The 21,953-nt window shown below is 42.9% G+C and overlaps 1 protein-coding gene across 2 annotated transcripts in view; it reads right to left on the bottom strand.

Moving 5' to 3' along the window:
* Positions 1-21,036, bottom strand: part of AEBP2 (AE binding protein 2) — a 68,238-nt gene extending 47,202 nt beyond the window's left edge. Inside the window, exons 1-2 of one of the 2 annotated variants that reach the window (XM_075897841.2) lie at positions 20,313-21,036; positions 18-225 (exon numbers count right to left, since the gene is read on the bottom strand). In XM_075897841.2, coding sequence (XP_075753956.1) covers positions 18-225; positions 20,313-20,866 — 762 coding nt within the window. In that variant the 5' untranslated portion in view covers positions 20,867-21,036. The remainder of the gene's footprint in view (positions 1-17; positions 226-20,312) is intronic. The other variant, XM_075897833.2, reaches the window with a different exon arrangement.
* Between the last annotated feature and the right edge of the window lie 917 nt (positions 21,037-21,953).

The raw sequence follows: 21,953 nt of genomic DNA, 5'->3' as shown, positions 1-21,953 counted from the left end.
GAAGAAATAAGACCAACCCCTCCTCGCTGACCATCTACATGTATGGAGCGAATGTGATCTGCCAGATCCGGGCTGGAGTTGAAGCAAGCATGGCACTGGTCCCAACAACAGTTATAAGCAATACTTTTTGCTGATGAAGCAGTAACTCCTTGGCCATTCATCATAACTGGAGTCGAACGCCCACTGGAAATTGTGCTGTCTACATCCATTATAGTGCTGCTTATGCTATAAAGAAAAAAAGAGAAAGTTATTCTTTTGTGCACGTTACCTCAACACCCACTCAAAGAACACATGGCTTTTAGTTTGACTTCTTGTTGCAGGTAGCCTTTGTTACTTATTTTAAAGATTAAATTATTTTTCACTTAAAACATTCCACAGATTTGACAAAGGATCTATAGACAGACTTTTTAGTCCATCCTACTGCATCTACGGTAAAGCAGATTTTAGTAATCCTTAACCCATTCACAATAAGGACAGCTTGAAAACAAATTCCCCTGCACCTACTCACCAGAGGACCAAGCAATGCTGAAAAACACCCACAAAGCCAAGATTAAATTAATTTGGCACATTTTCATTTCCTAATTAAACATTTCTGCCCCCACCACTCGAAGAGTAGCTCTGCAGAGGAACGGTAAACTTGTTCTATAAGGATGGGGAGATGTCTACCACCAAACTCCCTCTATGAAAACACACAAAATATTCAACTTCTTCAGGGAGAGATTCATTCCTGAGCATTAGGAATGTCTTGACTAATCTAACCATGACTATCTCTGGTCATATTAATTCATCACACTTTGTTCATAGTTTGATTCCTGTCCCAGTTCTCTTTTTAATATATTCTTAAATATTTGGAATTCATCGCATTATTCCTTGTCTTCCTTTGGCCAAATTTGGCACCCTCAGCTCTCAACATCTTTCAGTTCTTTAACGGACACATAAGTTCACCTTTATGGACTATTGTAGAAAGGTTAGGATACCAAAACTAAACAATACACAGAAAAACAAGTGTCATACAGAGTAGTTTTGGAACCTACTGCTATTCATACTTAAGTTTTTTAAACACTGTTATTCACAAAGTACCAACCAATAGGCAATAGGTGTTGTTCTTGCTTTGAAGAACCTATAATTTAAATTGACAAATACAAAGACAAAACAATGTAGAACAATTACTAGTTCTCTGACTTGCTTTAAGATACATTTATGTGAATATAACAGCATTAAAGGAATTAGACCTACAGACCTGGCATCTACAATCAAACAGGTAGAGCACAGAAAATGAAAACTTCCTTACACATCTTTGTCAATATGCTACTACCCTGATATGGAGAGAAAGGCACCAAACAGGAGAGAGAAAGCATCTAATTCTCCATCCCCAACTATGATTCTGAATTGTATTCGAAGGATGCCTTGTATTCATGTCAAATTTTAGTGGGGAACTTTATTAAACTATGTATAGCCTTTGTTTTGTTTTTTTTAATGTGTTGACTTTATTAGAAATAAAAGGTATGTTCTACTGAGTTGTCAAAAACACGGGGCATGTTTTACTGAGGCTTGCCAAATATTAACTGCATGCCAGATACTATTAGCGTAGCTCTCAAATGTCTAATGTTATCTGCCCTCTACTGTTTACTAACATCCAGAATGGTTCTGCACAAAGTGAGATATGAAAAAGTGAACAAGATATATTTTCTACCATAAACAAGTATAATATAAATGCAAGTCAAAAACTAGGAGTCCTGCAGCATCTTAAAGACTAATAGGTTTGTTTGGACATATGTTTTTGTGAATAAAAACATCATCTGAAGAAGCAGTTTACAGCCACGAAAGCTTGTGCCCAAATAAATCTATTAGACTTTAAGGTGTTATCAGACTCCTCATTTTTGTAGATACAGTCTAACATGGCTATCCCTCAGACTTGTCACAAATAAAAATCAAGTTAGGTAAACACTTTGGAGCAGATACATGTGAAAGATGTAAGCTGTGATCAGTGTAAGTCTGCTCTCCAGAATAGATAAAATATGAATTTTTCTATGTTTAAACTGACTGAGGTGAGTTCTCACATTTTGTTAATCAGTAATCAAAACTGAAGCCTAACAAGCTGAAGAGTTGCCACATTATAGGCTTGGCCATTTTTACATGGGCCAAATCTAGAGATGAAAGGTCTCCCATCTCTTTAACGGTCAATGAATAAAATCCAGTCCCCCCTAGTAATACACCCAGTTTGAACCTAACTAATGCTTGTCAAGAATGACTCTCATATATATGCACTTGAGGAATAAAATTCCACTGATGCTCAGCTGCAGAAATGCCTGGAAAAAGTCATGTCTTTAGGCCACAACTCAATATTAGGCGTGTAATCCCCAAGATTATCCTCAGTTTCCCCTCAAAAACTGCAGGGGTGATTTGTACAGAACTGAGGCAGAGGGAAAGGTTGATGAGTACTGTAGACAACAGTCACCTAAAAGGATCCTCTCTTTCTTCAAGGGCCTTTGTACAAGTTGCTACCTGTGGTAGAGTAGTAAACAACATTCCATGAAATGGATGATGGGCAAGTTCTTAGCTATAAATGGATGGCAGCACTGTTCTGCCAAACTGGGCATTGAAGCACAAAGCTAAGTCCAAAAAATAGTATTCAGTCCCGCTCCTGTGGTGGAGATATGCACAGCTACAATTTGGAATTCAGTACAGATATTCACTAAGACAAGGTACAGCTCTGGTAACTCTCATGGACTTGGTCTTTTAAAAAAAGGAATACTGGCCTCCTAGCTAACATGTGGCAATATTCTATGCATCTACCATCCCAGACTGAAATTCTATTTGGTAACAGAATGCCATGAAACTCTCCCAACAGGCTACAAATAAATTAGATTTTCTAAATCCATGGTGTCCAATACACTAGCCACATGTGGCTATTGGGCCAACTGAATGTAGCTAGTTCGCAATAGCTGGCTGAACACCACAGGGATAAATGACTTGGACTTTTGCAGGTAAATAAGGACCTTATTACATTTATGGTATGAAAAGGTTCCACTTGGATGAGAGTAAGGATTTGGGAAAGATACAGGAATGGAAATTAATGGAAACATGAAGCCACCTTGGGAATGAAGGCAGAATGGGTCCTCGTAGTGATCTGCTCCTTACGGGCCACAGTATAATGTGGAATCATCGGTCATCTAAGTACTGAGTTCCTTCACCCTCTCAACAGATGTAGTAGCTATCAGGAATGTAATTTCCATTGATAAATGAAGGAGGAAGAGACTTATATGGAGACCCCACCACTTAAATTTTGTCCTAATAAAGATCCCAAAAGCAAGGCTTCCTAACATAATGACCATTTATCATGCCCTTAAAATCCCAGACCCGGTAGGGTAAGAAAAGGTGAGTGTTGACTACTGCACTTGCACTGCTGTCCTAAGAATCATATTCTTTCCTCCAAGTGCATAATGACCATATGGCACATAGTGAACAGTATCTTAACTACTTTTTTTGTTCCTCCTGCAAGGAAGTCAAGGTAAGATTCATGGTATCCCACAGAACTTAACTGTAAAGAAACAGAACAAACTGATGACCGGCTCAGGGCATGTGTGAGAAGAGCTGTCCCTTCTATAAGCTGTTACAGCAATGTGGAGCAACCAGGTGGCTTGGGAGATAGTGGCAGAATAGAGCAGGCTGCTGCATCACTTTGCTTCCCTCCAACTCCTGCCACGATAGTGAGTACATAGGGGCCTGACCCCACTTGCCTCCCTATGCCAGGCTCTCCAATAATCCCAGAAAGCCATGGCCATCAGGGAAGGGGTTCTGGGAGAAGAGGTGCAATAGGGGAAAGAAGGCAGAACAGAGGTGGAAAGAGGCAGCGCAGGAGTTGGGTTTGGGGAAAGATATGTACACCCACATACACCCAGGGCTGCAGGAACTTGGGTGCCAGCAGTCACACATGCTGGATTGTGGAACTCTTGGGACACAGATGTCTCTTGGGCTGAGAGTTTCAAATCCCTGCTCTATACAATTTAAATGAATGGAGATACACCTATCTCCTAGAACTGGAAGGGACACCTATCTCCTAGAACTGGAAGGGACCTTGAAAGGTCATTGAGTCCAGTCCCCTACCTTCACAGCAGGACCAAGTACCATCCCTGACAGATTTGTCCTAGATAGCCTCCTCAAGGATTGAACTCACAACCCTAGGTTTAGCAGGCCAACGCTCAAACCACTGAGCTATTCCTCCCTCTCTTGGGTCTCAAGTTCAGCAAAGAGTAAGTCTAGTCCTAAAGATCAAAATCAAGTTCCATTTCCTCTCTGTGACAAGTAAAGAAACCAAGGAAGTTGGGAGAGTGCACTCCCTAAGCAAGATGATACCACCTTCAAACAAGAATTCACTTGCACCCTCCAATGGTCTGTTTTTTCAAGGCACAGCCACACATGGAAATGCAAAGAGACCTTCACAGAGGGAGGTTAAATTAAGCAATCTTTACCATTTCTGAATACCAAAGGCCCTTTTTTGTTGCTATATGATAGCGCTGACAGGCTACAGGTCATTCCACACAGCACAAAAATCCCTGCAATTAACAGAAATCAGGGAAATAGCTATTGGACCACCATTCAGAAAAATTACCCAAAATGCCCACCCTTCTGACTGGAAAGCTCAAATGACTGAGTTTGAAACTCAAAACTTAGTCTCAACCACATGCAACTTCATAAGGCCTATAATTAGAGTCCTTTTTCCTATAACTCTACAGATCTCCAACCTGTACAAAGATGGCCGCTGATAGAGGCAGCAGCCAGAAGGGGGAGCAGGCAGCACCGCAAAAACAATGCTGGGGAGAACCAGCTTTTAAGCAGGCTCCCCTCCAGCACCGGCTCCTGCTTCCACATTCCCCACTGCCTCCGATACAGAGAAAGGGGGGGAGCTCATCAGCTAATGTTCACAGTTACACACAGGTTACCTGTACATGTGAAGAGCCATCTTAAAAGCTCGCTCCTGGCACACGCCAGCTCTTGTGGAGCTACCTGCTATCCTGAGCTGCTGCCTCTGATACAGAGGCAATAGCCTAAAGCTAGCTCACCACATGCATGGGCTCTCAGGCTACTGCCTCTGTATCAGAGGCAGCAGCAGCATAGGGGGGCAGATGGCTGCTTACATGCATTTTAATATCTTCACCTCCAAGCATGAAAAAATTGTGTACTTCATTCAGAAGCACAAGTGTGAAATACATCTTTTTCCACTACTAGTAAAAGTAGCCCGTAAAAATAAGAATGCATATCACTGACTTTCAGGCATACTGGAGTGGTTCAGAAGCTATGGTTCTCTGACCAGAAAAGAAAGTGGGGTCATTACTTTGGACGGCCCTAACTATAGAAAAGCCCAATCAAAGCACTAGAATCTTCTAATCTACATATGTGAGCTTAGAACCTAAAATTCTAACCTTACTGCCATACCACTACTTGCAGTAGCTCGGAGAATTCTTAATTGCCAAGATTCCTCTACCATGAGGAAAGATCACTGGACCTGAACAATACTGTTTGCCCTGTGAGAAAAATCAGGGTTCAATACCAACATTCACCAAGGGCTCAAATTACCTCTCTCAAAGCAAATGTTTCAATTTTGGGAAGCATTAACTCAAGTCTATTTCAAGTTTTCTCTCCCATCTATATAGTACTAGATTGTAATCTGCAAGGTATCTGGATAACACGTTAGTAGGTTAAAGGACTTTTAACTTTATTTTTTCAGTACTGACTAAATTGCTTAGCCACTGATAAAGCATCTGCCATCTTCTCCCCAACTATCATTCCTTATAGCCATCACATAAGAATCTACCAAAGTACTAAGAAGTATCTCCATCCCAAGTGTTTTTACCTCAGATACTAACACAAACAGAATGAAATACTGAACTTTCCCTGTAGATTGCACTGGATATTATCTGAAGATAAAGCTTTAAGTGCCAGTGAGCCAGGCATAACATGATATAAATAACTCTTATGGTCAAGAACTGACATCACTTCCATGGATTTTGTGAAAGTATAATGGGAAGTTTGTTACAAAAATATGGCAGGTTCAGGCCTATGTGACTTAAGGCCTTATTTCCAAGTCTACACAGAATTGTCTCCTAAAAGCCACACAACCAGGTGTTGGGGGGGTAGGGGGAGAAAGGAAAGTGTGGGGGTTGGAGGGAAGACAGGGTTGTTACAACCAGACCACAATGGATTAAAGTAGGCATGAGAAAGGAAAAAACAGGGGAAGGCATGGGTGATTCACCTAGGTTCCACGTATATTTGTATTACCACAGCACCTAGGAATCCTAGGCTATGAATCGAGACCTTACTGAGCTAGGCACCGTCAAAAAATTGGTGTTAAATAGCAACCCAACTGTCAAACTGAAATGGAATGGGAACAGTATTGGACATAAAAACAGTACGCATTTTAGGAATTACTGCTGATTTATGGTTACTAGGATTTATAAGTTAAAAAAATCTCTCTAAACAAAGGGAAATAGAGCAGATATGTTTTATATCCTTGGAGTGTGCACACACTTCTTTTCAATACAAAGTCACAAATTTCAGTGACTTTTTGAAAACTCAGGACTCTGCAAATAGCTTGAATTCTTTGTAAATGCTGGATTGTTTTCAACATATTATTTTAGAGAAACATGGGAAAGGCTGAAACCAGTAACCTTAAGGCTATGAGAGGATACGAATCCTTTCATTATGATGGGCCAGACCTATTAATAAAATGAGAAGAAATTAACTCTACTTGCACTGGTTATAATTGCTGAGAAAAAAGTGTGTGATAAGGATCCATTGGGTGTTTAAACTGAAGTTTAACGTTCCAGAAATTGATAATCAGGGTAGGTAGTTCATATTTGGATAATCTGTGCTCCACATCTGCTTCAATTTTATGATGGATAAGAACTGGACCAGTACTGTATAAATTCCATTTCATCTGTGAAGTTCCCATTCCATTGTTCAAGCTACAGGACTCTTAACTATAAACACTGAGTCAGTAGCAGTTCCCACTTTTTTTTTTTTTTTTTTTTTAAACAGAATCCTGGAAAATGTAACATAATAACCAACGTGCACATGAAATGAGTTTTGGGGATTCCTTGGGTGTTTTGGAAAAAGTGCTTTATCCGCCTGGATTTTTGCAATCCGTTAGATATATGCCCTAGAGATAAATAATACATAAAATATCACTCCCAGTGGAGCTGTAACCAGAACATTTTTTTCCTTCCATTTTCCGATACAGCACATCTTTCTACAAGACATTAAAATATCAACAATACAACTAATTATAAATAGCTCCAATATAGCACTTTTGATCAGTAGCTCTCAAAATGATTTGCAAAGGAAAAAAATCATAGTATAAAGGTTGAAAGATCATTTAAACCTATAACTTCTATTTTTACAATTTCGAAGTTTTTCTTCATTTTTCCTTTTTTTAAAATTACCTACACAAAATCCAGTAAGCCAGTTTCAAGTTAAGTGGGTGTGAAACTGAATATAAACATATTTTTCCAATTGCAAAAAATTAAAAATGCTTTCTTTTGACATTTTAAACTGATTACATACATTCTAAAGACTTAATTACTTTGCAAGGTTGAAAAATGCAATAAAAAAGTTAAAGACAAATGAAAATATATTGAGCATGTATTTTATCTCTTTAAATGAAAATCATGTAAGTACACACTACTCCCAACACATAATGCAGTTCTCTAAGGAGGCTGATTTCATCATTATTGCAAATAATCCCTTCTGGCCAATTTAATGAAGGCACTGTTATCTCAAAATTCATCTTTGTCAGCCTTTCATAACTGAAAGCAGCAGAATGGTGGAGAATGAATATTTAAAAAGACAAGAACAGCCTAATTCTGTTCTACCTTTCTATAAATACAATTACTTGCAACAGTCCACTTATGTAAAAACTTCCTCAGAGCCAGGCACTGAACACAAAAAGGTACAAACTAAATTCTGTAAAATTTACAATTAAGATTTCTACATCTGGTTACTCTTGTCTCCTCAAGAGCTTAACCCGAGCAATCTTCCCTCACACAAAATATTCTAACCTAAAAAATTAGCCTTATGAGAAGTTCTTAAAGGTCAACAAACTTTAGTTCAGTCTGATCAAAAAGAGAACCTTTCAGACCTACAGGTTCCTCCATTAATAGCACCCAATTTTTCCGATGCTCAAATCTAGGGTCTTGTTTACAATACATACAACAAAAGTTATGCCACTTTAATTAAACTGCTCTTACATGTCCACAGAATGCTCCTTGTTTTGGAGGAGCACATCCACACTAGCATCTCTTGTATTATAAATAGCTATCCCGTGGTTCAACTGTCCACAGGGTGCTATGGGAAGGATTTGCAATGCAAACAGAGCATCATCATATAATGCAAGTTTCTCAATCCACAGGCATTCTACTAGATTGCCAGCCAGTTTTCAACTGAAAGACAGGGGGAAGAAAGCGTGCGGGAGAGACCGAGAGGAAGAGTGTGTTGGGGAAAAATGTGCCAGCATGCAGTCTAAATTCAGACAGCAACCTGAGCAAACAATCCTGGGGAAGGGGGATTAGGGATGTAATAATGTAGTTGATTAACTGATTAGCAAAAGCTTATAGGTTAATGCTACAGACCAGTGGTCCCCAATGCAGTGCCCATGGACGCTATGGCGCCCGCCGAATGATCTGGGTCAGCCCTGCCTCCGGCGCGCATGCGCAGTGCCAGCTCCGGGCGCGCGGCTTGTGGACATCCCCTGCCCGGGGCGCACAGCTCATGGGAGGCTCCTGCCCCGGGTGCATGGCGCATGAACGGCCCCACCCCTAGGCACACGGTGTGTGAACGGCCCCACCCCTGGACGCTCAGTCCATGTGTGGCCCTGCCCCTGGGCGCCCAGCAGCTCCGAAAGTTTGGGGACCACTGCTACAGACTATACATATTTCCCCCATCCCAGTAAATTTTTTAGCGGGCTGGCCAGGAGCCTGGCTCAGTTGTGGCTCCCACAGGGTCCGGGACCTACCCCTGCTGCAGCTCTGCATTTAAAGTGCATTAGGAGCCAGGCGGGAAGGCAGCCCGGCTCAGTTCCTGCTTGCGCTGGGTCCAGAAGCTCAGACCCCTCCCGGACAGGGGCTGTTGTCACCGTGCACCGCTCCCTCTGTGTTAGAGGCAGGAGCACAGGGTGACAGGCAGGCAGTTCACAAAAGGAGCTGTTTTTTAAACTCTCTCCCCTCGCGGACCAGCTCCCACCCGGCAACCCGCACTGCTGCCTCCGATACACGCTGTTGCCTCTGGTGTCTGAACTGATACAGCTCCTGGCCCCAGCCTCCGGGGACTATAGATAGTCGAGTAACATAAGAATTCGTGAGGTTAATCAACTATTCAATTAACTGACATTTAATATCTCTACTGGGGATCCCCACATATATATCAGCCCACAGCTCTGCACAGCACAGCAGTTTGTTCTCCCTTTACTCCCACCACAGCAGCACCCTGGTCTGCTTGCCTGATGATTCTGCACTAATGGTTCTGTAATTCCCTCCTCAGCAGCTCTGTGAGCTCTCCATGCAGAGGGATGTGAAAGCATCCAAAGCTCCTGGGAGCTCTAAAAAGGTATGGGTGCATGCCATGAGTTCAAAACATTGTGGGATGCTGGGGGAGGCCAGTATGTCAATAGCACCTACACTGATGCTTTGTTAAACTTCACTCCAAAAAACTTTATGCCTCTCATTAAGATGATTTTACATTGTCAGCAAAACAGCAGAGTTTTTGCTACCAAAAATAGCTATGTAGTGTGCACATTTCCACTGTTTTGTAGGCAAATGCTACTTTTTGCTGACAAAACTGTTCTGTATAGACAAGGCCTTGAACAGTAAACAAAAAGACTCCACCTGATTTCAGCAAGCACAGAAAGAGAGAACTGTACATTTGAAGTCAGTACAGATTCCAGAAGAAGAGATCACTATAGTCCACACTGGTAGGTAAAACTTCTGAGAGGTCCTTAAGAATAGCTCCAGGAATCTAACAGAATTTGGTAATCAATAGGAAAGGGAAAGGGAAGACAGAAAACATCATATTGCTTCTATGTAAATACAGATCTAGTCGCCCTATCTCAAACAAGATACGGAAAAAAGCAAAAAAAAAAGCAAGAAAATAAGGAATGTGGAACAGCTTCCATATGAGGAGAGATGGACTAAAACTGGGACTTTTCTGCATGGGAAAGAGATGAATAAGGAGCGAGAGGTCTACAAAAATCATGATTGGCAAGGTGAAAGTATAAGGAAGAGTTATTTATTCCTTCTCATAACACAAGGACTAGGGTATAAATTGAATTAAAAGGACACAAAGCATTTTAATTTTTTTATTGAATAAAACTACCAGAATGTTTTAGACATATGCTCTGCATTTAAAAATGACTGATTCATTAAAGGTAGGATAAACAAACAATTATCTGTAACTATAAAGTGATCTCTTTTTTTTTTTCTGAGCATCATATCCTAAAAGATTTTAGAATCAATAGACTTGCTTCTAGATTTTATTCATAAATTGGAAGAGGAAACAGGATTTCCTATATTTTCAACTTTCTTTCTATACTTAGGCCATAACATAGAGCATAGGATTTCAAATTAAATTTTAAATGTTTTAAAATAAACGTATTCATTTTAAATTAAAAAATCCTTTTTATTAAATATCCCATAGATCGAGTGTCTGTACATGGCTCCAACAAAGATACCATGAATTTGTTGTTTACTTTCAGGGACCACATTACCTTCAACTTGTGTATTTTCCTAGGAGTTCAGGGAACAGAAATAAATTGTCAGGGGTTTCTGAAAGAAACTGATGTACAGTATGAGGAAAATTTAAAGAGCTAAATGTGTATAGCTTTATTAAGACAATTATATTATGGAAACAAATTATTCCACCTTTGAATAGCGTTTCTAGAATGCTAATCAAATATTTAAGAAATAATTATCAGTATTTCAAGGGACACCCCTCAAAATGATGAACAGTCAATATTAGGATAAACTTAAAAAACAACAAATGGTCTGGTAGCACTTTATAGGCTAACACAGTGGTCCCCAACACAGTGCCTGCGGGTGCTATGCCGCCCGCCGGGCCATTTATATGCGCCCGCGGAGCAACCTGGGCTGGCCCCGCCCCCGGGTGCGCGGCAGGTGCCAGCCCCAGGCACCTGGGCGGCCCCTGCCTGGGGTCGCGGCACATGCCGGTGCCGGCCCCGGGCGTGCGGCACATGCTTGGCCCCACCCCCAGCCACGTGGCCCGTGAGTGACCCCACCCCCATACGCGCAGCGCGTGAGCGGCCCTGCCCTCAGGCGCCCAGCAACCCCAAAACGTTGGGGACCACTGGGCTAACAAAACATGTAGATGGTATCATGAGCTTTCATGGGCACAGCCCACTTCTTCAGATGACTAGAGTTTTGAGTTTAGGATGTGCAGACCCCAAATAAATGGGAGGGAGGGGGAAGAAAAAAGGAAGGGAAAGGAAAACAAGGAGCAGAGGGTATGAAAATAGCAAAGGGAAAAACAAGTAGGCAGAACTGGTAATCTATAAGCACCTGAAGATTGGATAGTTAAAAAGAAACAGATAAGGATCAAAGGATAGCAATTAGATAGGAAGGGTATTAAGGCAGGAATCTACACAAAGAGCTGTTAGCATCTTCACTGAATGTAAGGTTGATAATGTCCCACCCATCTGTTATCTCGATTGAGGTGGTTAACAGTAGAGGAACTGAATGAACTGTAATTCCAATGACTGTGTGTATTTGGCTTGTACAATTGGTTTGTAACAGGACAGCCACCTGGAGATCTTTTAAAGAGTGATTAGGTAAACTGAAGTGCTCTCCAACAGGTTTCTGTACGTTCCCTTTATATATATCTGATTTGTCCATTGATTCTTTCCCGTAGGGACTGTCCAGTTTGTCCAATATACATATAGTAGTGGGCCCTGCCAGCATCTCTCTTTCCCCCTATTGATTTGGGTCTGTACATCCTAAACTCAAAACTCCAGTCATCTGAGGAAGTGGGCTTTGCCGACAAAAGCTCATGATACCATCTACATGTTTTGTTAGTCTATAAAGTGCTACCAGACCATTTGTTGTTGTTTAAGTTTATCCTGTACAGACTAACTAAGCTACCCCCTGGAGTCAATATTAGAAAAAATAAAAACCGTTTCAGGTAGTAATTCCGTGCCAGGGTGGCCACTGCAGATATAGCGTAGCAGCTCTACAATCGAGAAAAAAACCACTTCATTGTTTCCTATGACAATTTTCACCAGTTGAAGATCTGTCCCTCTGTGTTTAAGCCTCCTTTATATCACAGGAAAAGACTAAAAAGAGCAACAAATAATCAAGCCTTGTGTCTTTTGCATCCTGTAAAATCCTGAACAGCATTTGAACTGCAACATTACGTAAAGATCCATTACCTCATGTTCTTATTTGGCTAACTATATCCAAATTAAAGGAATTTCATGATAACTGCCAGTAATTCGATTTTTTTAAAATGACACATACCCTAAACAAGCCTCCTAAATTGTCTCTCCTCTCCACCCACCCCTGCCATTAGTATCAACTATTGTATTTAGACAGCACGTGTTGGACAATATTCAATAGGCTGACATGTCTGCCAGCCAAACTCAGCCAGTATGGATTTCACTTCATTACTAGTATAGTACACAGGGTATTTTTACATATGCCTTTCAGAACTTATACAGTTGGAGAAGTTGCCAGTGAAACTAAGCAACGACAAAGTTTAGAAAAAGATTTAGGGTACCTCTACTCAAGTATAACACACCCATGGCATGGCCACAGTTGGTCAGCTGAATCTGGCTCACAGGGCTCAGGAGACTAAAAATCGCTATGTAGATGTTCAGGCTTGGGGTGGGACCTTCCATGACCCTCCTTCCCAGGGTGCCAGAATTTAAGCGTCAGTGCAAGCCCAAATGTCTTTTAGCTCTGGAATCTGAACCCCACAAGCCCACACCCAGCTAGTCACAGATGATTTATCCCTGTATAAATAATACCGATAGGATCTTAAATGCTAGCACAAAAAGAGTCCTACAAAGAAACACTAAATTTGAAATTACAAGTCCCAGGACATCTCTTTTGGCATCCAATGGCATGAAACAAAAGCTAAGCAAGAACTGTTCAAAGACTTGTGCAGGAAATGGCAAGATGCTTTACAGCAATTTAATGAAATGGGATATATGTATTTTCCAGTTTTTTAAAGTTATAACTTGCTTCTGAGAATTAGAACACTACATATCTGTGCACTGTAAACTAATATCATGTGAAATACAAAAGGGTTTTTATAACATTCTTTCTAAACAATCTCTTTGAACATGCTGCTTATGCCCCAGATATATGACAAAAACACTTGACATCAATGACTAAACCCACTAAAGTTCAAAAGGAAGCAATTTGAGATATCTGAAAATTCAAACATTTAAAAACCCACAACACTCTTAAGTAGCTAACAAATTTATTTTGTAGGCGAATGATTAAAAGCTGGAAACGAAAGCCGGTATCTTGGGAGCAAGAATCCCAACTATATTTGTGTAAAATTAATCATATCACTCATGTTTCATTGAGTGGTAAGAGTACTAAATTCAGATTCTAGATATTTTTTAGGTATCACTGCAATAATCCTAAAGAAATGTTCAAAAGTACACATGATCAAGTTCTTTTAACTAGTCCACTAAATGCCTTTATATTATCCAGGCTTAATTAAAACTAGCAGGAGATTGTATAGCAAGAGATGCTACTGGCCTTCCTATGAAATATCTAGGCAGTTTGGTCTTCCATTAAACATTTTTCCTCCAGTGCCACAAAACTTGAACAAAACATTATGGAAACTAGAATTCAGAATTTATTTTCCTGTACCATGTACTACTTCTAAATCTCACAGCTACTGCAAAAATGTCAGGAACACATTTTTAAAAAACAATGCTAATGTTATTTTCAGCAGAATCATTGAACTGTAAGTAAAAGCTTGTATAGCCAATTGTCAACTGTGGTTTGTGTTACATAAGAACTAGAAAAATTATACTAAATTCCATCTGCTTAAGCACCCTGATGTAGGTGTAAAATGGATGATCTTCACTTCCTGGGTAGGATGTGCAGCCTTCACAAATGAGAAGGCATACCTAAAAGAGGCTTGAAGCATTTTGCAATCTGGTCACAAGAACACATCATAGAAATGAAACAGCTGCACTAGTACCTCCTGCTTTTTTATTGTATTTTAGATTGCTGTTCTGCTTTCATAAATGTCACTCTTACCATTCATAATACGGTCTGCAAATACCACTCCAAAGTCGTCAATTTAGAAGACGACAAAGTTTTACAACTAACAGCTTAAAAAAGTAGGTCAAATGTGGGCAAACCTGACACCAAGCCTTTAGGAGATCTAATAAACTAACCTCCTCCCCAAAAAAGCTGCACACAATATATTAAGGAGACCCCCCCCCCCATTCCGAATCAGACAAAAAAATACATCAGGATTTCCATTCCTAGTGCTGCTACATCCTCATTTTAAGATGGCAAAAATTAACAAAGGAACAACTGAATCTAAGGTTTTACTTCTAAACCTTAAAAATAATTTCTCAAATGCATTTGTCTAAAAATGTCCTTCCCTGAAATCCTCTGAATACTGTGAATTATGTCTTTTGCCTAGAGTTAACCTTGATAATCTGCACTCCAAGGTACACCACTTTGGTAAGAGTTGCCACACACCACAAAAGCTCATGATGCCATCTACATGTTTTGATAGTCTATAACAGTGGTCCCCAACCTTTAGAGGCTCCCGGGCGCCGGGGTGGGGCCACTCATGCGCCGGGCGCTCGGGGGCGGGGCCGCGCATCCTGGGGCACGCCAGGGGCAGGGATGCCCTTGCACCAGGCGCCGGCATGTGCGCCGGGGCCAGCACCAGCGACGCGCGCCCGCATGTGCCGCGAGGCTGGGGCCGCCCGAGCGCCGCGGACCAGGCGCCGGTGTATGTCGCGCGCCTAGGGCCAGCGCCTCCAGTGCGCCGGGGGCGGGGCCGGCCCAGGTTGTCGACGGGAGCACACAAATGCCCCGGCGGGCGCTATGGCACCCGCGGGCACTGCGTTGGGGACCACTTGTCTATAAAGTGCTACCAGACTATTTGTTGGGGGTTTTTTCAGTTCACAATTTAAGAAACTTGCGGGTGACTGGAGTACATCCTGGTGCTGTCCTCACCCATGTGTGCCGCTTGTACTTTTTTGGAGGCATCTCCCATGGTTCTTCCTACTGCAGTAAGCTTAGCCACTCAGTCTTTTGAAGTGAATTGTGGCAGAACTTGTCTGTCCTTCTGTGTACACAGTGAAATTGTGGGTAGGTATTGGAGGATAATCAGCTCCTGAGAGATTTGTCCTGCATTTTCACTGCAATAGACTATCATTTCAACTGAAAGAAAGCAGTCATTTACTAATTGCCTATATCTATTTCATTCTTTGAGTACAGTATTTACTATCAGGTTAAGTTGTTTTTTCAAGATTGATAACAGCAAGTTGGTACTAACCTACAACTTCTCAAACACGAAGGGCACTGAAAGTCAACGACTATAAATACTTTAAAGCCAAAATAAATCACCAAAAATGGAAAATTAATTGGCTAAACAAACCTATTTGCTAAGAAAGTGGTACCTATGCAGTTACTTTGAGGACAGTAATTCACGCTTGAGAATAAATGAGTAAAATCCACTGAGTCAAATTCAGTCCCAACGTCCAAGTGTCTATTTTCTACACAGAAGAGCTAATGTTTAAAATTTCCTGGCTTTTGCTGTAGGAAATCAATTTTTCCTATTAGGGATGGTAAACGATTATCTATAGGTATCACCATCATCCAGCCCAGCTGCTGTATGGTGGAGCAGCCCCCACCCACAGCACAGTGTGGCAGGCCTGGATGGGCCACAGCAGTACCTACACAAGGCGGGTTCTCACAGCCAGAGCAGCCCACAGCACAGTGAGCCTGCTCCAGCCCGGCCAGGCTCCTTGCCTGCGGGATCCTGGTCAAGCTGTTAAACTTAACATTTAACTGGCTAACTGATTAATGGGATTTTACATCCCTATTTTCTCCCCTCATGTTTTCATCAAGATCCACCCAAAATCAGTTTAAAAAAAAAAAAGCTGAATAATCTTTCTTTGTGATGATGTGCAACTTTGCTTTTCAAGTTTATGGTAAGCATAAGTCAAAGTAGGCTAGAATATGTGTTTTGTGCTGGGAGATTGCTTTGACATGTGTAGATGGTAAATTGGAAGTGCTTGTTGTGGTATGGGGCTGTGTTTTGGGTTATTGTGAGTTATGCTAAGCTTTGCAGATGAAAGCCCACATGTGTTTGGAGTATTTTGTTTTACATGGATATGGCAGTTGGGCCAGGTAATCTACCTGGCATTTGCCTTCATACAGCCAATGAAATCTCTGCATGCAAATTAGCTGTAAAATGAGGGTGGTGATTGGTTGAATTACCACAGCTATCACAAGTCTGAGCACCGGACATATCAGAAATACATGCTTTGTTGTCACAGGTGTAATTCATAAAGTCAAAATGGCTGAAAACTTAGAAACTGGATGGTAACAGAATCCCAGTAACAAATGAGTGTGGTGATATTCTGACTCCTCGCCCCCTCCAAAAAAAAAAAAAAAAAAAAAAAAGTCCATAACCATGTATGTAGGTTTTTTCATTGCTTCACAATGCCTCAAATATTTCAGGCTACAGTTTGACATAAAGACATGTGACAATCCTAATGAATTAGGTACATTTCTGCTGCTCAGAAGGAGAAAGATTTCAATTGAATATTAAAATCTTAAATAAGACCATCCATATATTTAGATATTACTTTATAATACTTTCATACTAGTGCATTCAATTGTTCTCTCAAAAAGCAGGAGAATTAACTACTTTTGAATTTTTGTATTACTGTATGTCTGGATTTTATTAATTAGAATGCTAACACTCACCCAAATTCTGAAATAGTGACCCTCTCAACTTTTTCCTAACCCATTCGAACCTTCAGAGAAAAAGTATGGCAAAAACATACCTTAAAGGGCAATCATACTGTTACCAGACATAGGCTGTGGCAGATGTTAAAAAGGATCCCTCACCAACACCATCACTCCACTAACCCCTTCCTCCTTTAAAAAAGGGGTTATTAAATTCAAGCTTCTCAGAGCTTCATAGGTGAAAGCCAGAACCTTCACTCAGAAGTCAGCAGGTAGTCAGTGAAGATCACAGTGCATGGACGGGTGTTAAGTTCTCTATGTGCTACACCAGTAAATAAACAGGATGCCTCATTTTGCTATGGCTGCACTTTCCAAATGATTTTGAGGTGTACCCCATGTAAACATTATTACTAATACAATCTAGGGGGAAACACTGTAGCAAGGCATAGATTAAGAAAAAAAAGGTTTTAACTTTCCTGCCAAAATGAACATGACAACAGCTAGAGAAAGGGTAGAGGAAAAATATGGATCCTATTATGCAGCAAATAAGTCACAAAAGAGAAATCCAGCCTTCCTTTCCACTGCTCTCCTAACTCTGTTGCTTATCTAAGTTGAGTCTCTCTCTCTCACTAAAGATGTAAATGACTACTCAAGTAGTTGACTACTTGACAAGCTTAGACTTACGAGGTAGTCGAGTCAAATGATGACTACTTGCTTCCCACCCTCCTTGCTGCTTCTCTATGGGGGGGGGGGAGCTGAGGCAGCAGAAGCTGGTGCTGAGGTTGAGAGGCAGAACTGCAGCAATCTTGGAACCGGAGCGAACTAGGACTACTCAATCTCATAACACGCCAGCTCTGGGAGCCACCCACATGGCGACTCTGCCTTTTAAATGTAGTAAGAGCCACCTGGCTCTTACTACATTTAAAAGGCAGAGGTGCAGCCATCCGGGACCCAGCACAAGCCAGGACTACTAAATCCTAGCTTGCACCAAGTTCTGGACCTACCCCCACTGCAGCTCTGCAGTTTAAATGTAGGAGGAGCCAGGCTGCCTGCATGGCTGGCTCTTATTACATTTAAACGGCAGAGCTGCAGCAGGGCCCCTTACTGACTAACCGGGTACTCGAAACAAATTGTACTGAATACACAATTAGTCAAGTACCCACTTCTTAATATCCTTAACTTGCACCAGGCTAGTTAGCTCGTATCTGTGTTCCAGTATCTACTAGGCCAGGAGATAGTCGAGATAGTCACTCAAACACATGAAGTGGTTTTTACATTAGATTAAAAAAAACACCAAATATTGCTAGACATTGTAGTAAAATTGTGTGGATTGGCAATACTGATTTTTCATATTTTAAAGCCCCAAACTCCCAGATTCTATGCAATTTAAATGAGAATCTCATTTAAAAAGTTTCTAGCATTCCACTTTGAAAAAGGAATGAAAACATGACACCAATACATACTAAAAGCATATGACGCAGAAGGTAAATGCAAAGCACCCAAAATATTGTTTCTTAAATCATCAGGATTTTCAAGTCAATTCTATGATTTGGAGGTGGCTGATTTGAACACTAGAGGTTGTCAATACTCAAATATACTGACATCAATCTCATCTGCTACTTTTCTGCAGTATTTGAACGGACATTTTAAGCTTTTCTTCAACTAAGCTTTTAACATAGTTTGGTTGTCGTCGTGCCCCACGCGCGCACACACACTATCATGTCCTGTTAGGAGTGATAAAAACACAGCACATTATAAACCTAAATAAATAACTTTTCAAATGCTACTAAGAACCTTACTGTTTTGTCATTTGCTCCTCTATATGAACAAATAAACCAGATTTCTCCACTTAAGTAAAATTAAAAACATATTTATGTAAAAATAATAATGGGCAATGATCTATACATGTGTCAAGGACACAAAGCACCACATATAATCAAAGTTACAGAATCATTAAGCCATTCTGAAACTCATTAAGCAGCTCCAGAAGAGAGTTGGACTAGTAAAGTGACTCAAGTAACTAATTTAGCATTTCTTATTCTATTTGCCTATCACTTAGTTTGTGTGGTAGCACTTGACAGTCAATGAGCTGCTAGTTTTATGTTTTTGAACTTAAATCATGCCAAAACAGTATTTTTAAATATTCAGTTCTGCACGCTAAGTTCATTGTTCATTTACAAAAAGGAATTAACTAAAGATTTAGTGTAAAAGATAAATCTATATAGGAATCGAAAAAGTTCATCCTTCTTTGGATTCAGTTACATACATATTTCAAGTCCTGAAAAAATTGTAAAGATCACTACACCAAGAAGAGGTGGTCCACCATACAAATTACCTCACCTACCTTGTCTACTAACTACATGGATTATCAATCTGTGTGGCTTTTAAATGAAGAAAACTAATATTTTACACAGCAAAGATTGGTACACGAGGAGGTTTTTCCACATACCAGATAACAATCTATGCTGATCAAGTAAACTAAAATTTCCCCCCTACAGTTAGACAGGCTGCTTCTTTATGTTCTCTCTGTAATACATGGAGAACACCTTTAGCACTTGATCTTTGAGGTTTAGATCCTGCTGTTTGCATTTTAAACACAAAATACAACTAGAGACACTTGAAAGTATTTTGAAAGAGATATTAGCATCCCAGGAAACAGTAGTTAAACTCTACTATTTAAAGGCTGGGCTTCTTGCACACCAAACTAGGAAGGAACCAAATCGAGTGGCTATCAAAATAAGTTAATGATTTCTATACGGCAAGAAATCTCACCTGACCAGAGATTTTTCCCGAAAAACTTTCAGGAAGAAACAAAGATTTTAAGACCAAATAGATATCTGAAAGTATAGAAGTTGTGGACTTTTCTGCTCACTATCATTAAACTTGGCAAGACTAGAATCATTCAGGAGAGAGCACTAACCATGCAAAAAATCAGCATGCAAATAAAAGTATCGAGACCTCTCTTCCGTCTGCTGGGTCAGTTCAGGAGGAATACACAACCCACCTGGCCGCTCCTAACCCTTACTCTCGGTTCTAGGAAATCCCCACCCATCCCTTCCTGTACTGGCTGCCTACTGCCCCAGACTGGGAGATGGGGCAGGAGTGTGGGTGACGGTGGCTTGGTGTTGCTCCATGTCTCTCTGGGCTAAGAGAGGTGAATTTCGAGGAGCCCTTGTGTGCCGGAGGCCCAGGAGATGGCGTCTCAGGGCCCCTATCCCGTGCGGGATTTCAAGGGTGAATCCTGGCTGAGGGAAGAGCTGGAGGGCCGAGGATCCCAAGCCCCGGCCGCGGAGCAACCGCAGGGCTGTGGCTACCCCCAGCCTGCCGAGGCGCGGGGCCCGCACTGACCTGTCCTCCGAGTCCATCCGGCTCAGGGGTTCCCCGTCCGAGGACATCTCCAGGCTCCCGCGCCGGCCCCCCGAAGTGGCGCTACAGCTGCTGCTGCCGCTGCCGCCCCCTCCGCCCGTGCCGTAGCCTTCGTCCCCGCCGCTGGACACGCTGCTGCTGCTGCTACCGCCGCCGCGGCCCAGCCCGTCCTCCTGGCTGCCCCGCGGGCCCTTGGGCTCCTCCTTGGCGTCGGCCTCGCTGCTGCCGCCGGGGCTGAGCGAGCGGGTCTCGTCGCTGCAGCAGCCGCTGCTGGTGCTGCTGCTCCCCACCAGGCTGCTCGCCTCCTCCTCGCCGCCTTCCTCCTCCTCCTCCTCCTCGTCCTCCCCGTCCCCGGCCTGGCTGGCGCTCTCCGGGCTGGGCTCCGACATGCTCTCGGCCTCGCCGGGCAGCAGCAGCAGCGCCTCGGACTCCGCCGCCGCCGCCGCCCCGGCCGCCTCCTCCTCCTCCTCGCCCGCCGCCGCCTCGCCGGGCAGCAGCCCCTCCGGCTCCGCCATGTCGCTGAGAGCGGCCGCCATGGCGCCGCCGAGCCGCTGCCGCCGCCGCCGCCTGGGTCGCTCGCTCGCTCGCTCCGCCGCCGCCTCTCGCCCGCACAATCGCGCAGCAGAAGCGAGCGAGCCGCAGAGGGGAGGGGCCGCCGCACGCGCTACGGAGCCCGCCCGGGGACAAAAAACCGGAGCTGGGAGGGTGAAGCGCCCGCGGCGTCGGTGCGGGGGAGGAATTGAGGACTCGAAGCTGCTTAGGAGCGGGCAGAACCAAACGGGGAGGGGGGGGGAAGAGGAGCGAGTGGGCAGAACCAAATGTGGTGGGGGGCGCTGAGGCGGGCAGGGAAGGGAGGGGGAGTGCTGAGTGGACACGAGGCTGGGCGGGAGTCAGGGCTCCAGGCTTCTCTCTGTTGGCTCTTCCAGAGAACGGGCCCTCCCTGCCTTCACCCCTTCCAGGCGCTGTGGGTCAGGCCAGGGGTGCCCCCCCCCCCCACACTTCAATAAAGCTATGTTTGCACTGGTGGGTTCTTGCACAAGAACCGGCAGAGCATCCACACGGCCCGCCCGCTCTTGCGCAAGGCTTACCCTGCGGCATTGGGCTTCTCGCAAGAGCTACACTCTTTTCTAACAAGTGTAAGCCCTCTTGCGCAAGAGGGCAGTGTGGACGCGCGGCAGGGTTTTCTTGCGCAAGAGAGCATCCACACTGCCATGGATGCCCTCGCACAAAAGCATGTGGCAGCGTGGATGTGTTCTTGCACCAGAACCCCCCTGTACAGACAGAGCCTATGGGTTTTCATAAGATAAGACTTTCCGTACATCATTGGGCACTTGTGCAAATCCATCCCACTCTTAACGTTGCTCACACCTTTCCCTACCATGTGCATGGGGGGGGTGTGCCCCAGGAAGAGAGCAGTAGCACGCCCCCAAAAGAAGATGGTGCTCTTTCCACGGCACTTAAGGGAGATAGGGCCTGAGGAACCCCAAGTGGGTGTGAGCCCTAGTCTGAGTGAGAGAGCTTTCAACTAGCTAACTTGTAACAGGCCCTAAGGTACTCCACGTTCACGTGAGTCATCTCAGAGGAGATACTGGTTGACATTCCTTGCTGTTGGCAAATATTACA

The sequence above is a fragment of the Pelodiscus sinensis genome, chromosome 1 (genome assembly GCF_052426305.1).
Source record: "Pelodiscus sinensis isolate ZL-2025 chromosome 1, ASM5242630v1, whole genome shotgun sequence".
NCBI classification, from domain to species: domain Eukaryota; kingdom Metazoa; phylum Chordata; order Testudines; family Trionychidae; genus Pelodiscus; species Pelodiscus sinensis.
Note: the sequence above shows the minus strand (reverse complement) of the source record. Positions and strands in the feature narration are given on the sequence as shown.